This window comes from Cyprinodon tularosa, unplaced genomic scaffold (assembly GCF_016077235.1).
Source record: "Cyprinodon tularosa strain WSP-4 unplaced genomic scaffold, ASM1607723v1 ctg22, whole genome shotgun sequence".
In the NCBI taxonomy this organism is placed as follows: domain Eukaryota; kingdom Metazoa; phylum Chordata; class Actinopteri; order Cyprinodontiformes; family Cyprinodontidae; genus Cyprinodon; species Cyprinodon tularosa.
The window spans coordinates 2,178,339-2,196,254 of NW_024038821.1; the positions used below are offsets into that span (position 1 = coordinate 2,178,339).

General features: G+C 36.4%; 1 protein-coding gene across 2 annotated transcripts in view; it reads left to right on the top strand.

The window, feature by feature from the left end:
• Window positions 1-17,916, top strand: part of LOC119784139 (1-phosphatidylinositol 4,5-bisphosphate phosphodiesterase beta-1) — a 168,498-nt gene that overhangs the window by 34,975 nt on the left and 115,607 nt on the right. For both annotated transcript variants that reach the window (XM_038286056.1, XM_038286055.1), the window contains exon 3: window positions 6,335-6,403. In XM_038286056.1, the coding sequence (XP_038141984.1) occupies window positions 6,335-6,403 (69 nt within the window). The remainder of the gene's footprint in view (window positions 1-6,334; window positions 6,404-17,916) is intronic.

The following is a 17,916-nucleotide window of genomic DNA, read 5'->3' on the forward strand; positions in this document are numbered from 1 at the left end:
TATACCCATAGACAACAGTCCCTGTGTCATGTTGGTTTGTAGTTTTAAACCCACATGCAGAATTACACAGAGAATCTATGAGTTTTAATATTTTATGTACAAAAGCGACAAAAACCTGGAAGCGGAGAAGTCAGGAAGTCAGCAGAACTTTCTTGTTGATCTGAGGAGAGAAAGCAGATTAATCAGAATAGAGATGGTTGATGACAACTGAAGACTGATTAATTTGCTTACTTGAGAGATAAAGTGGAGGTACTATGGATCTTTAATTAAGCTGGCTTTGCAGATTGTACCCCAGAGGTCCATGAGAGTGAGATCAGAAAGTGTTGGTAGTTGAAAAGACGTTGCGCTTGAAAACAGGCAGAGGATGAAGCCTGAGAACTGCTACACATAGGTAAGACCTTTTCCATGGAGATCATAGATGAACCGGGGTTCACTGGTTCTCTGGAACAATTACAGAGGCCACATTAAGATTGAGATTCACAAGAAGACAATTTTCAACAAGAAGCATATTCCTGGTTTAGGTCTTTTGCAGGATTGATGATCCTCCTAACATACACGCTAGGGATCTTGATAGAGAAATGTTCTTAAGTGTGCAGCAACACGGATCGGTCCAGACATCAACAAAGATCCTCTCTGACAGGAAGCTCACTCCCACCTGACAAAACAGCAAAACCCCAGCAACCCTAAAACCCTGTGGTTCTAATTCATGTACACAGTATTTCTATGTTCCTTTGGATGAGGTCAGGGTACTAAGGGTACCTCATCATGTTATTTTAGTTTTGTATGAAATGTGTTTTCACCAGCTAAAGAAATTCATTAGAGAAGGGATAATAACATTTTTTATAATTCCATGTGTACAATTAGAGACTTATTTTAATTTAAATTAAAACAATGCAAATTGATTTACTGTGTTAGAAGACCCAGTGAGACGGAAGCGTATATTTCTTACTACACTGTCTCAGGAGCAGAGATCTAACCCGTAATTTTCTCTCTTTTCACCTTTTCCTCCCCCTGCCCTCACTGCCTTTGTGTCTTGTCTGTTTCTTTACTTAGCAGAGCTTTTGAACCCTGTGGAGTACATTTTCAACCCACAGGCTGTGAAGCTTGCTGCTGGCAAATGAGCAAGTTGACCTATGGATGTCTTCCTCCCTACTTTATTTAGATTTTTCCCTTCTGTTCCATCTTTTCTTTACATTATATACCATTATTTGTCCCATTGCTTTGTGCCTGTACCACCCGTACAAGTAAAGCTGCAAAAACGTGTGACCTCAAAGGCCTCTTATTAAACTATCAGGCTTACATGATAACATTGGATTTCCAGACAACATTCTTTTACAAGCAGCTTGTTCTAGTTTTTGCTCAGATACAAATTATTTGCATCAAACTTCCTAATATGTAAAGTTGAGCCATCCAGGAAAAGAATAATGAACAATCAAACCTTCCAGTCTTACATAAAAGTGTCGATGAAAACTTTCTGTATCTCTATGAGAATGAGTTTAATAGCAATCCTGGTATTGAAATGGACTATTGGCGTTGAATGCTAAGGTTTAAGTTTAAAACTGCATATGCAAGCTCAAATATCTACTTATAACCCAGTACAATTTGTTTAAATATCCATTAGGGACGTTGAGTGAGTGCTTTGCAATTACCTTCAAACTTAATTTAAATCTGGCTGCTCATTTGACCATTCTAGGTACCATAACATTTAATTTTCACTTTGCAATTAATAAAGTAATAAAGTAGTTTTGAATTTAACTGAATTTTGGAATACAGTATTGCGGTGGTAAGTAGTTTTAAAACAATTTGGCAACAGCGTTGGACTTTCTTTTCTAGTTTTCCAACACGAAGTCTTGCTTCACAGCAAGACAGGCAGGAACTAGAGGTGTTGCTAAATTTTAATATTACATGATACTTAATTTCATTTCAAATTCTGGTTATTATAAGTGTGCATATATGCACACATATATAATAATCTTTATGTTGCATTAACATATTGAACAACAAGAGCTACAATCTTAATCCTGAAGCTATGACAGCTTTCATTTTGCTGTGCAAAGATCAATGTAGAGGAAGCCTTGCATGTGTATGTAAACTTCTTACACCAGCTGTTTGTAAATACACAAAGTGTCTGACAAGAAGTAGCATTCTGTCTCAAATCAGGTGAAATGCTCCTGGCACTTTTAATGTGTTTCATTTTAGGAGGAAGCTTGTTACAAATGCTGCATACCGGTGCAGACACAAAGCGGCATGGAAAACAGAGCCTGAGGCCAGTGCAGGTTAAGCACGTTCATTAATTTCTGTTGCTTCTCTCCCTGCTGGCCGCTGCTCGCTTCCTGGATGTGCCGTGGTTCTTAATAGGCTTTGGAGCCGCGCTTACTGTTTTTTGTTACACACAGAAAGGCCCCCGAGAGATGAATGCAACTCTGAGAACATGAGGAGAGCAGAGGGACAATGATGAATAAGGAGATGAATTTAATGAAAGAAATTAAGAACATATGTCTAAAGAAGTTAAAAGAAACTCATCTTACAGGAAAAAATGTTTAAGCAACTAGTTTTGAAAAATAGTTTCAATTAACCAGCTGAAAATTCATTCAAATTTAGTTTCTGACATCATTACAGTTAGTAGAGTTTTACAGCCGTTATCAAACACTAAAGCCTGATATCCTGGAAGTGGTGCATAGAATATTTTAGCCATTATCCACTCAAGGACTTTCTAACAAGCTGCATTTCCTTTAGAAGTCTACTTTATAGCTTAACAGATGACGTTTAACCAGATTAAAGCTGTGTTAAGTCTACAGGACTAGAGGCCACAAAAAAGAGCTCTGTCAGCAAGATACTTCCTGAAGCTCCACAGTTGCACCAAGAACCCATGTGGAGCTTCACCCCTCTAAAGAGACTTGAAAGGCAGGCCCAGTATAGGTGTTAACCTTTGACTCAAAGGCTCTTTCTAGACAAACAGGGACAGACTACCTAATTGATGCTACACAGGCTATAAAAAAGTAGCGAACTTGAAACTTTTTCTATGTGATGTTTTGTCTTTTTATATATTTTTTATGTAGATTGAAAATATGTATCTAGTTATTCAGTATTGTTTCTGTTTATTTAAATGCAATATTTGAATGGGAAAAAAGATGGGAAAAAATATTATGCCTTTATTTATTTTCATGTTTGTGTTTCTCATTTCCTTCAGGTTGAAAAACTTACATGTGGAAATTACATACACATTATAAATTATGTGCTGATTGAAACCTTCACTCTATATATGTATTAACAGATAAGGAAGTTCGGTCAAGTGCAATTTTCCACCCACACACAGAGTTGATCAGATAACCGCGTTGTGGCTAGAAATAGAGTCAAGCCCCTGTTGGCTCTTGTCTCCTCAGATAATGCTAAGGGAACTCATGGTTGACTATAGTTAATTTTCCACCTCATGCCCTACCTCTCTTTTAAAGATGATGGTTAAGATAACTCAGACTGATTTACTGATGCAAGGTACCAACAGCCATCTGGACAGTTGAAATCTGTCTATTTTGTAATGCTTATGCTTTGTATATTTAGAAATCAGAAAAGGCAACAAATACATCAATGCAAGTATGATGGGAGATAATTTTAATTTTTTTAGATTGTCACTGATATTTATCTTTGATTATACAGGCAGTTTTTAAAGTTTGGTAACTGAGTTATAGCCTGCAAAATGAAAATAATTTTTAAGGGAATTCAAATTATTATCTGCCAACAAAATGAATGGAATGTTGCAAAGAATCAAACTTAAACAAGTTATGGTCTGAAATAAACCAGCTTGGCTATAATAACTGCGCTGTTTGGAGAATGAATGGGGAACACCATCCCAGTTCTGATGTGGTTGCACATCATGCACAGTCATATTGAAGATTGCTGTGGCTGAAGGAGGTGGTCCATTACAAACAATAGAATGGTATTATGAAGAAAGTAAATTATGTGGAAATACTGAATCAATATCTAAAGACATGAGCCTTAAAATGAAACTTTAGGCTTGAATGGTTCCAAATGGACTATGACCCTAGTATCACGACCAACTCTGCAGCAAAACGGTTAAGACAAAAAAAGAGAGCCTTTTGAAGTAGGCATTAGAAAGTCCTGATCTCCAAAGCTTCAAGCTCTAGTGCAGGAATACCTTCTGATATGAATCAGCTTTGTTCAGACAAATGAACCAAAAGTCTTACATAAATGTAAGAAACATTTGAAATGACACCATAATGTCTGAACCAAGTCATACTGTTTAAAAGACAGTTTCAACAAATTAAAAAGTGTAAAGCATTGGCAGAAACAATTAATCACATTACTTAGGATGGTTAAATACAGTATATACTGTATGGGTAACTAATTTAATAATCGAACAAAGGTATTTTTTATCCACCTAGAAGCCACCTTAATCCTTCCCACTAAGTTTGATGGGTCAATAAAAAAAAAAAAAGAATCTGCTGCACCAAAGCTATGGGTTAAATGAATATGGAGAGAAATAATAGGATTCGTATTATTTTGTTTAAATGAAAGAAACATCTATTAATTTAATCTCCTTTATTTTATGGTGCATTTACAGTTTATTATTAAATTGGACATTTAAAACAATTTTTTTATTTTATTTCATGGTTTCATACCCTCCATATTTATCGATATTTCAATAGCGAAAAGGTTGGAAGCAAAATATTTGGCCCCCATTTCAGAACCTCTGATAGACCTCTGGTATAAACTTAGAGAGAATCAATGTGTTTTCAACAAAAAGCCACCTGTTAGAAGAGCTCAAAGTAAATATAGCAGACAGAGTATTTAACTCTAACCATTGTCGTGGGGCAGGTTTTAATTCATTACACAGCCCCCTGTAAAGAGGCCTCAAGGCAGGACCATGGGTAACCTTTTTTATATTCAAACTTATGGCTTATATTTAAAGCTGGCATCATCAAAGCTGGATCATTAACGACACCTCGTACAGCTGACTCCTAAAAAGCTGTTTTAATATGTTACAATCTTAAAGGAATAGTACACCCAAAACATGATTAGCCTTCATTTTCTACTCACCCCCATGCTGAACAAAACTCTGGAGTACTTTTTTGATATCTCAAATGCATCTGGAGATCTGGGAGGCTTCTTGCTGTCTGCTGACATTCAAATAATGGAGGTCTACGGCGCCCGAGACAGAAAGGTCCATAAAAGTCCACAAAAACGTGTCAATATTCCTCCATACTGCTCGTCCAATGTATTCCAAGTGTCCTGAGTGGGTAGCGTCCACAATTTACTCGAAACGAAGTCATTTAGAATGTTTTTAGAGCATAAACAGTAGTGTATAAGATTTCCTAATAGCGCCCCCATGCGCGCTCACGATTCTACGGAAGCCGGCAGACCAAACCAGCGCATTCAGCTCGGCAAAGAACTCATGCTCTTCCTCAACACTGAAGTCCTCAGACATTTTTCTTTCGTTGTTTCTTTCTTTGCACAGGTAAACAGCACATTTCTTCTTCTACGCTTGCATTATCGGCAGAGCAGATGCTGAATGCGCACTTTCTTCCGGTTTGGTCTGCCGGCTTCCGTAGAATCGTGAGCGCGCATGGGGGCGCTATTAGGAAATCCTATACACTACTGTTTATGCTCTAAAAACATTCTAAATGACTTCGTTTCGAGTAAATTCTCGATGCTACCCACTCAGGACACTTGGAATACATTGGACGAGCAGTATGGAGGAATATTGACACGTTTTTGTGGACTTTTATGGACCTTTCTGCCTCGGGCGCCATAGACCTCCATTATTTGAATGTCAGCAGACAGCAAGAGGCCTCCCAGATCTCCAGATGCATTTGAGATATCAAAAAAGTACTCCAGAGTTTTGTTCAGCATGGGGGTGAGTAGAAAATGAAGGCTAATCATGTTTTGGGTGTACTATTCCTTTAAGGCAGCAGCTAAATATTGTTTATTTTTCAAGTATTTAGCATCTTAATCCTATTTTTCTTCTTCTCTGGTTAGTACCCTTTCTTTAACATTTTTTTCTTTTGTGGCATATTTAAGGACAAATGTGACTCAAGTAAAGGCTGACTGTGCCAAGCAGAGACTCTTTACCCTATTATGGTTGGATATTTTAGGATTTTCAAGCTATGTTTGTGAAACACATTTGACAGCTTTACTCATCTACACACAAACAGACACGCTTATGATGATTTTAGGAGTCATGCTGGATCTTAGTATTTTTAATGAATATGATATTTATTTCTTCTCTGAAACTGCTCTTAAACTGTTAAAAAACAAATTGGTATTCCCAAGTATTAATCTGTCTTTTTGTTTTTTTTCTTTTATTGCTCCTTTTCAGGATACAGACCTGCTGGATATTGCGTATATAAAAGATGCCCGAAATGGAAAGTGTACTAAAACACCAAAGGTAAGATAAAATCTCACACATTTCTGCTACTTGCTATGTCTTTGTAATTTTATATTGCACTAGACTGCTATTTAAAGTGAAACATATTAGCACAATTAAAAATGTTTAGTCTTAAAATAGATTAATCCTATACTGTAATATTATAATCGCACAGTTTTTTTATTTTTTTATTTTTTTATTTAAGTGAAGCCCCTTGATTACATATATTCCGATGTGGTAACAATCTGTTAAAACATAATTGTATTCAGCAGGATTACTGGTGACACCTATAAAAGTATTGGAGTTCATATAACTGAAAAATTATCATTATTCATATTAAACGCTATTGAGGGTATATGTAAATGTTTAATAAGTAAGCTGTGACTTCCTTAAGGGGAAAATATGGCTATTTTTTTTATTTTATTTTTTTTTATTTTGCTTATTAGAAATAGTACAAGAGAACATAACATTTGGTTAGGCATATATGGATTGATCTTCATAGGTCAGGAAATCTTTATAGAAAAACATTAATATAAAACAAAGAAAACTTTGGAAAACTAGGCTGGATCAGAAACTCAGTTTATCTTGTCTGTGAATAGGAGGTTAATGCACATAAAAAGATATCCAAACTACAGAAAAGAATTGCATTTTTAAATTGCATAGTCTCCATAACAACCATTTATTTTAAGGATTTCACTTACATCTCTACAACGGGCGCAAATGACAGTGATACGAATGGTGATGGAGATTAAAACTTTTCTAATGTCTCTAGGACATTGGCACATTTGTAACAGGGTGCACTGACATTTTTGGATGATGCTAATCTTCGCTATTCTTGCACAGAAAATGAATTTTATGGGTGCGTGTGTGTCAACCTGACCATGAATCACACTGTCTTCTCTGCAAGAGGAGACTGCATTAGGTTTAAGTGGGTGTAATGACTGATATTTCTCAAGGGGCTCCAGGTGTTTATCAGGAGATAGCGCTACTCTGCTGGTGGTTTAATTGAAATAAAATTGATGATTTATTTTGTGAATAATTAGAAAAAAAAGGTATTGACATTTCCTGCTATATTTGTTGCTAAAAAGGTATGAAAAAAAACTTTAACATGCATACCACCCCAAAATGAAAAGAGGTGCAAAAAGCTTTTGGATGTCGTCATCTTTAGGTTGAGACTGGATGAGAGTGACAGCTTTACCAGTTTAACTGTGCATGACAGCCGAGGTGAGTGGGGGTAGGAGCAGTAAGCACTTTGTGCATGGGGAGTTGAAGCGAATGAGCAGATTCATGCATTTCTAAACAGCTTACATAGAGATATTGCCAAGGCAGAAGGTATGACCATGTGACATGTATCATTGTCAAAGCATTTGAAATCCATTACTAGGAGATGGAGCGGTTGTGCACCCTGCGCATTGTAATGGAAGCACCAATGAGACACAGCGTCTGAGGAGTTGATGAGATGAAGAGAAGAAAGAAGATAATGAAGACTTCTGAAGAGGTTGTTGAACATGAAGGCATTTTGAAAGATTCAAGGCAAAGGCCTGAAGAGTTTTCTTTGGGTTCGAGCTCGGCAGAAGGTCAAAGGCTTCTGTTGAGCTGAGATAATGCGAGGTTAGAAACGGAAGTCAGCTAGAGGTATACTGCACAATTTTTTTATGTTTACCTTTTAAATGCTTGGCCTATAAAAATCCCTTTAAAACTACGTAGGTTTGTGAGACAGTATTTTTTCCACATTAGCTTATTGAAATTGGTGCTTATAGTTACATTTACTCTATATTAAAACAGTGACAGACATTAGAAGGGATAAAAATATAGTGTTTTGTAGATATGCAGACTTGGTCTATTCAAGTTTCTATGTTTTCTCCAAGGTTACGATAACACTATAAGCAGGCAGCAGCCAATGTTTGTGCATATGTAAATGATGTGATCAATAACAAAGGCATATCACTGATTATGAATCCCACCGCTGTTCAAGGTCCCCTCTGAGGAAGCATACAACAGAAAAAAGAATAGGAGCATAAAGATGTCAGAGGGAGGGAAAAAAGGGATTTTCAAAATGGTTGAAATACTGTAGGTAAGGTATGTGAGTCTGGGGTTGTAAATATTTATGGTAGCTTAAGCTACAACTAGTTAAATGACTAATAACTAGAGATGTCCGATAATATCGGCCGGTCAATATTATGAGTCGATATTATCGGCTGGTATTAGCATAATTATGTGATATCTGTCTATATCCTTATCGGGTTTCCCCCCGATAATTAAAAGCCGATAATATAATGCCTAGATTTTGCGAAATATGTTGAAGCGTGCATTCTTGCCAACACGCGACACTCCCTGATGACATCATTAAACCGCGCCAGACTGCAAAATGTGTAGCAGCAGCGAAGCTAAACTGCTTGTAACGAAAAATGTCTGCGGTGTGGAACTTTTTTAACATTTCAAATGACTTGAAGTTTGCGATCTGCAACGAATGTGAGGTCCTTGTCATGTGTGGGGGAACCAAGACTTCGTCCTTCAACAGCGATCCTACCCTGGACTTCATTTGTGTTTACATTAAATTCTGTGCAATACAACTGCACTGGTGAGGTACACTTTTTTCCTATTTGTGAAGAAAGAGATTTATTTCTTGTTTGAATATTCATTGTCAGGGTAATTTCAGAAGGAGCATATTCCAAAATGTTGTTTGAGACAGTGTTGAAAATAAATGTCAAATTTAGCATTTTCCTGAAGTTGAAATACTCTTTTTATTCTCTACAATAGTAATTATTTCTGGAATATACAATGTGTAATGGGAAATCATAGTAAATGTAGGTTATGCTTAAATTTTGTGACTGGCATGATGTGAAATTAGTTTATATCGGGTATCGGCTTATATCGGAATCGAAAATTCAGCATTTGGAATATCGGCATGTCGAATATCGGCAAAAAAAGGGCAATATCGAGCATCCCTACTAATAACTGTTGCAACTGTGTACTGATCAGTATTTACCAATATTACAGATCATGTATATAAAAAAAGAGGAACTTTGTTGTTATTTAGCTGAATAGGAAGTAATCCTTTATTTAACTAGACATTGTATCATAAAACAAATATATTATATAGCTACTGAGTGATAAACTTAATTTATATGTTTCGGTATAACGTTGCAGTGCAGTTGTTTAGTGATGAGTCTGATCAGATGCAGTTTCTAATTATTAAATGATGTTCAAAAAAGATGGAACTGTTTAACACAAAAAAATTAATTGTTTTAATATGGCTTATTTTCTTTAAATTCCTTAACGAAAAGAGGTGAGAGGAAGAGTGAAAAAAGAATTAGGACATACAGGAATCTAATATTAGATGGAAGTGTAGGAACAGCCACTTAATACCAAATGATTAATTTTTCAATATTATCCATATTGAAAAAGTGCATTAGCATGATGTGTAATTTATTTAAAGCTATTAGATTATGCTTATTTAAAGCATATGACTTAGCAGAGAAGAACACAGGCTTGGGGTGAAGGAGACAGACATGTGCTCAGTGATGGGAGCTGCTATAGAGGAGAGCAGCAATGACATCAGGACGAATAATTTAACTTGAGAGGCCACTAAAACCTAGATACCCAGTATGGTTTTTATTTCTGCCATCCGCCTATTCAGTGGGTTCTTTTGGGAAATTTAGTGCAGGCAGACATGGCAAGTTAATCACTTCAAAGGAAAATGTGAAACAGAGAGGTGCAGATGGAGGAGAGGAATGGAGAGAACATATCATGATGAAGAGGGATGGAAACAGAGTAAGTGTAAACAGAAAGTCTGTAATGAAAGTCTTGTATTTTGTAAGTATAATGACTAAAGAGGATTTGTACAAATAAACCTAATAATATAAAAGTGTAAAAAGTAAATAGAAAAAAATCTGGAGCCACAGCTTGGAGGGGTATGCTCCTTTTGAAATAGGAAGTGGCCATTTCAATGCCTTATTTCAAAACTCTTAAATAGGCACTTCACATCAAGTCTACTAAAAACAATGGCTTACCATTCAGAAACAATGCTACAAGAATGTTTTTGCTAACAACATTAGCATGCTTTGATACATCCAGAGCTTCAATCCTTCACATGTAGATGGAGCTGGACCAGATTTGGTTGGTGTAAGAGCTCAGACCAGAAATTTCATTGTCAGCAGCAGCAGCCATACTCACCATCCATTTTCCGTCACCCTCATCCCTGCTGGGGTCGCGAGGGTTGCTGGTGCCTATCTCCAGCTGTCTACAGGGGATAGGCGGGATACACCCTGGACAAGTCGCCAGTCCATCGCAGGGGAACACAAAGACAAACAGGACAAACAGCAATTCACGCACACACTCACACTTAAGGGGAATTTAGAGAAGCCAATTAACCTAAAAGTCATGTTTTTGGACTGTGGAAGGAAGCCAGAGTACCTGGAGAGAACCTTTGCATGCCTAGGGAGAACATGCAAACTCAAAAAGTTTTCATGATGAAAGAATAATTAAAAACTGCATGGACATTACACATGATATTAAGATAATCTAATTTAATCTACTGATTATTTTTAACTTATCTATGACTGATTAATTAGTTTGCTAGCCAGAACACCCATAGATGGGCTGTTGATCAGTCAGGGGGCCAGTAATAGTGGTCAAATGGCATATCTAAAGGACATGACGAGTTTTCAATTTCCTTATTATATTTTGTTCAAAACAACTCTTTTCACCATTTAGGGTCCTTTGACTGAAAAGTATGCAGAGTTATACAGTACATGCTAAAAGTTATATGGAAATAAAGGTATGTTTAAGGTTATTTTTATTTATTTTTTTTCCTTTTTCAAGAATGTTAAAAGAATTTTTATGGTTGAATAAAATCATAAAGACTGTAAAAATATGGTGACCTTCTTTGTGCCGGCCCGTTCAAAGATTTAATTATCCAATGGTTACCTGCCGTCACTTGCCCCAGAAAGGGTCAACCACGAGCTAGAATGAAAACAAACTCGACATTTACATCATTTTCATAAAGTACCGATTTTCATAGCAGTCTTTCCCATCTAAAATAACATTCTACAAATTATTGAACACAGTTTTTTTTTATGTTTGAAGAATAAAAACAAATTTCCTTAGTGTTCTAGATTATAGCCCACTGTCTATAGAGAAAATTCACAGTTTGACATAAATTGCTTAAGTATCCAGAGTGCATCATCAGAGTATCATTTAGAAAAAAAAAAACAATAAAAGCTTGATTCACTCTTTAATCTTGAATTCCCTCTTTGAAGTTTCTTACACATTTTGTGTTTCCTCATTAGTTTCAAACACATTACTAAAAAAAAAAACTTTACAGATGACTGTCCTTACCTGCTTCATTCTTTAGCTGAATAGAGAATTGATTTCATAATACCTATATTCATTTCAGACTGTCACGCTGTCTCCTGATGTGCACCTTTTGAGAATTCAGTATATCACAAATATAAAATTCAAGAGCACCAGAACTGGTCTATAAATAGGTCAACAGACCTTCCGTCCTTCCACAAGAAATACACAATCATTTTGCAGAAAACATGCAACGTTAACCCTAAAATGCAGAAAGACTGCAAGGCGCAGAACGGTGAGCAATGACGAAGAGTGGGGTTAATAAATAGCATGAACAAAGAACTGGTATGGCATACAAAAGAGAGTATGAATGTAGACGTGAATGCAACTGAAACAATACAAGATAACAATCAATATAAATAATTATTTTTACAGGTGTAACAGAACTGGAAATTCACATTGAACAGAGTGCAACAATAAGTACAACCAGAAGAAGTAATCTAATAAAGCATCACCTAGTGGGAATTATAATGATTAAAGGCAAGGACCAATAATAATAAAAAAGATACTGGAAATAAATCTAAAAGAAAAAAAAAACAACAACAACAAAAAACTACCCTAAATTAGTAAACAAATTAAACAAAAAAGAACCCTGAGAATAGAGCTTTTTATTCTTCTGTTTTCACATTCTGCTCCTCTATCTTCTCCCTTAAGAGCTGCTCTAGCAACATTCATTCACTTATGCAAATTGCAGAAAAGCATCACACTCAACCAACCGAGAACAGATAAGAGTTTGGACTTATGACATGTCAACAGAAAGCTTCAGAAGTGCTTATGTCGTGCTGCTCAAGGGTCCAGTGTCTGAGTTGAATGCTGTTAGACTTGGACATCATTATTACCCACAGATGAACCTGACATGAGCTCCAGATGAAAAGGCTTGTTTTGTTTGCCTTTCTATCAATCCTCTTGCTTCTAGAGCTCCTCCAGAGTTTAAGTCTTTATTTGTTTCTTTGAGCAACACCTAAACCTCTGTTAGAGCATCACAAAGTGTGTTATTGGGTCGTTGCAGTGTTTGGCAATTGTCCCTGACCTCCCATGAACTTCTACCTACTTGTAATTCTTTTATTTGCTATATGGAGACAAACAGCAAAAATACGTTCCATAGCAGGAAATGATCACTATTATTCCCATACTGAGTATTTTTTCCAGAAGTAGGTCCCACACAGTGAGCAGACATATGTACACTTAGTAAAACAACAAATTGGAAAAAAAGTTGGAGTCCTTCGTTTGACAAAGCAGTGCCTATGGTTCATTCCTATGCCATCATTAAGGCTGATTAAAAGGCTTATTCTACAAGATGGGACCTTTATTTGATAATTTCTTAAATAAGCAACAAACCCTTACATTTGTTAATCAAAGACCCATCCCTTCATTTCTATCATAGTTACACATATTATCAGGAAGCAATTGGGATGGGATGTTGAACTTTTATCTCTTGAAAGTCTTTAGTAAATTAAAATTACAGTGTATGTTAATGAGAAAAGGTTCAGGGAAATGTTTTCTAATTCTATTGCCTATTGAAAATTATTTGTTCATTTATTAAAATGTGTATGAATTGGTAGGGACAGTATTAATTTAATGTTATAAAGTAAAAGTAGCTTTACACACAGTCCCTGTTTAGGCTGTTCTGTATGTATGCTGTGTAACATGTAAATAATCACAGATATAATAATGCCTGCTGTAATGTTATTTTTATACATAAACCAAAGCAAAACCTTCAATAAAAGCCTGCATAAATTAGAAGTACATTTTTTCCTTTGTGCAGTATATTTACCCCTTTCTACAGCTTCCAACCTGTAGTTTAAAACAGTGCTTGCTTTGTATGTAGGAGTGATGGTTTCCCTCCTTTAGGTTCAACACCATGACTTGCCATTAGCAGTGTAATGGTCCATGTTACACAAAAGGTTCTGTACATTATTATTATAAAGCCATACTTATACACAAAGTTTGTACCTGTTATTTTTCATCTCACTGTCCTTTCTTTAAAGAAATTCTTAAACACAATCAGACTTATTGAGAAAAATCTCTTAGCTAAGGTTTCCAAATTGGAGCAAGTGATGTCATCCTTGACTTCTTTTCAAAAATAGACTTTTTTCTGTGCAGAGGTGTCACGGCAAGAACTCTCCCCTGAAACGCTGCTGGTATCCTTTGTCTCTGACTGTGTGGGGAGAGGTTAGACTGCACCTTTGTTACCGTCTTACCTTACAGCAACAAGGACTGCTTCTTAACAGAGCAGCTTCTGTGTCCGGAGAATGTAACAGGATCTGGGAGAGGCCAGAAAGACTTTATCACCCCAGCTATGTGTGGCAAACCAACTAAAGCTGACTCTACCCCAGCAACAAGTACCAAGCAGTTGCACTGAAGACACAAAAAGCTACTGTCAGGCTTTTATCATTCAATCTAGCAGGCCTTTTCATTGCATATGCAAAGCAGCTGTTTTTTTCCCCATATGTATAATAGTGATTAAAAAATACTTGCAGTAACTGTGCAACAGCGAAATGGCCTCGTCCTTGCAGATTGTCCTTTTCTCATAGAAAGCTGTGTCTTGCAGTAAGATCAAATACAATTGTCCTTTTCATGTTCCAGTACAGCCAGATAAATGCTTTTAATCTCTTTTGTTTTATGATTTGTAAGATACACAAAGCTTTAAGTGTCTGTTTATGCCATCCTCTAATCAGTCTGGTGTCTATCGACCGGGAAGAGGGTCACAGCATGAGCCTCAGCTGCAACAATCACAGCCTCTCATATTCATTGATTTAAAGAGCTGGAAGGTCCTCTGTGTGACCCTGGACTATTCCACAGTGTAAAACATTGGGACTGCATGGAATATGAGAAAACATGAATCCTATGGTGTATTTTACTGTGTAATTTACTTGAAAAAGAAAGACATGTTCATTACAGAAAGTGTTGTCAAGTCTTCTATAGAAAGACATAAAAAAGTATTTAATCTTTAAACTTTGAAATCATGTCTGTGCTGGTGGTGCCAATTATACAATATGATGGATTTTGATCAAATCCATTAGGGCAGTATTACAGTACAGGCACTCAGATGCTGATTGATTTATGTCTCTCTGTATCTCTGTATGTGCGTAAAGAGATCTAGTGGCAGTGTTATTTTCACTATGTGCCAATAATCCAATGTAATGGGTAACAGAAATATTAAAATGAACATTCCCAGTATTACATTGACCAGCTCTGTGCGCTGTCTCATCTCCACAGAGACTACATGTTTGCTTAAAATGTATAATAAGAGTTCTGATGCATTTTACAGGATGGCCAGTTTCCTAAAAATTTAAGGTTGATAGCAGTTTCAAGAAAAATAAATAATACCCAACACCATTTTAATAAAAAATAATAATAAAAAATAAAAAAAAACTTAAGTCATAGGGTCTTCCTAATAAAGGTTAGAAAACAGAATTGATAACATTAGGATGGGATTTTTATTTAATGGATAGATAGAAGGCCAGACTGCCGCCATTTCAATGAACAACATGTTGCTTTTCTGCGTAGCAAACCCAGTAGACAAGATACTCTCTGTGTTATAATCCATGATATAAGGTTTTATCTGGATTAGATTCAACAAGAAATTAGAGAGCAGGTTTGGTAAGAATTTAGAAGAGGATCTGGTCCATGCCTATTAAGCAAAAGTCCTGTCAGGCTCTGTTTTTCTGGGCATGTTATATCACATCTTTATAATAATAATAATAAAACCTTTTATGCAAAGCACCTTTCAGGACACGAAAGGACACTGTACAAGAAACAACAATATTACACAATATTAAAACAGTGAAGGCAGTCATGCAGTCTTGAACAGTTGGGTTTTTTGCTTTGGTGTAAACAAAATATCAAGTGGGAGGGAATTCCAGAGCTCTGGAGCAGATTGGTAGAAAGGTCTGCTCACCATGGTGACGAGGTGGACCGTCGGGGAGTGGTTTTGGTTCCTACCAGGAAGATCTCTATTAAGTGGCCATTTATTTTAAGGAAGTTAGAGATAAATCGGGCTGTAGTTTTAGTGAGGCAAAAAGGTGAGGGAGTGAGTGTGGAGTTAGACTTACCAGATAAATGGAGCTGGATATCATCTGCATAACAAAGAAAATGTATACATTTCTGAAAGATGGCAACAAGTGGCAGAAGGTAGATGATTAAAAAGAAGGGGCCCCAGGACAGAGCCCTGAGGCACACCAATTGTGACAGGAGATGGATATGAGTAGAAGGATCTAATTCAGATGTACTGAGAATGACCAGAGAGTTCGGAGCCAAACCATTGGAGGGAGGTGTGAGTGATGCATGATTGAAGATTGTCTGTTGAGAAGGGTGGAGTGAGAAACTGACCACAGTCAGGTCCAGAAGGATAGGGATAGAAATGAGACCTGAGTATGTTCTTTGTTGATCAACTAGTCAGCAGGGTAGGCTGCTGAAGGGTTTATATAGTTACTGGTTAAGATTTGTCAGTTTTGTCTAAGGTTTTGACTTATCTTTATGGTCATCTGATTTGCATCAGCAAAACATATCTGGATGAGATTTTATTGCAAAGCTCAAGAAAGGTGCCCTGGTGACACCATCGTTTTGGGGTGACAGTGGCGTCTAGATGTAGGAGTTTGCCCTGAAATCAAAGGGTTCAGGGTTCAAGCTCTGGCTTTAAGTGTTGTTGTGTCCTTGGACAAGACAATTCACCTGCATTGTCTACTAATGGTGGTCAGAGGTGGAATCAGTGTATGGCAGCCTCGCTTCTGTCAGTGAGCCCCAGGGCAACTGTGGCTACAGTGTAGCTTACCACCATCAGTGTGTGTGTGTGTGTGTGAATGGGTTAAAGCACTTTGGTCCAGTCCTCTGACTTGAAAAAGCGCTATATAAGTACAGGGCATTTACCAAACAAAGCATAAGTGATATTTTGTACATTATATCAGCAGTTTTGCAACAAAAGTGAGCCTGAAAAAAATAGAAAACAGCTTAAATAATGTTTAAGTGCTTTGAATTTTAAAGATACTGTATATTTCACACTGTATAGGCATTCTAATTCTGATTTTATGGCACAGTTAAGAATAATTATTGTAAACAGAAATAGAGATAGAGCTGTACACCAGGTTAGAAAAGCCTGCCTTAGAGCGTGAGTTTGACTAAAGAGCTAAGCTGCTTATTCCTTTACCAATAAACAGAAGAATAGTGCAGTTACTTTTTTCATAGCCTTCAATGGCTGTTTTCAATTTCCACTAAGCGTCAAAGCAGTTGTCTTTGTGATGAAATATATGAATTTTCCAGCTTCTCTACCTCATAGACAAAATACCTCCAAACAGCACTTCTGGTCCTGCCTATTTCACAAAGATAGGGCTCCTCTCTGGATGTACCTGTCATGTGGGTGAGCTGTAAATTTTCATCACAAGCTACCAGGGAAAGAAAAGACTGAGCTTCAGTGTTTTTTTGTGCAAAAATGTTTCTCCCACTTTTGGACGATGAGAGATACTGTAGCTATCTATATATTGGTTTTTGCTAAATGAATATTGTGTAAAAAAAAAAAAAAAGATTAGCAACAATTTTACTCACTGAAATTGTTGCTAACCTTTAATGTTAGATTTGAAATGCCTTGCTTGACTCTTTCTAAATTAAAGACTCTAAAAAGTGTAGTTTGTTTCAGTAATTACAGATTTTTTATTTTTTAAGTTGGTTTAAACGGGAGGATTTCTATCCTTGAAATTATGTCTATTAATGGTACAGAGGAAAATATTTGCATATCTTGCATGTAAGTTTGAATAATAAATGCAGTTTTGTTTTATTGAGTCTGTTCCTAAACAGAACCAGTTGGAATTAAGCTAAAGTTAAACAAATTAGCAGGTATCAAACTACTCCATTTTACATTCACTTTTTGTTTTATAACTGGACCTTTAATCATTCTAAGCTGATAATGTGCTGTTCCGGGATACTAAGGAATTTAATTATATTACCTTTATTTCTGACATTTAGATTTTTTGGTTTATAATAAGATAAAATAGACTTTATTGATCTCACAGTGAAAAAATTCACGTCACATCGGCTTACTAGCCAAAAAAACGTGCCAAAAGGAGTAAAAGGTGCATGGGGTATATACAGTGCATCCATATAGTTTTGACAGTATCATCGCTTTGAACCAGGAGTAGTAAAGTTTGACAATATATTAAAGCAAAGAAAAATATTGGTGACTGCTA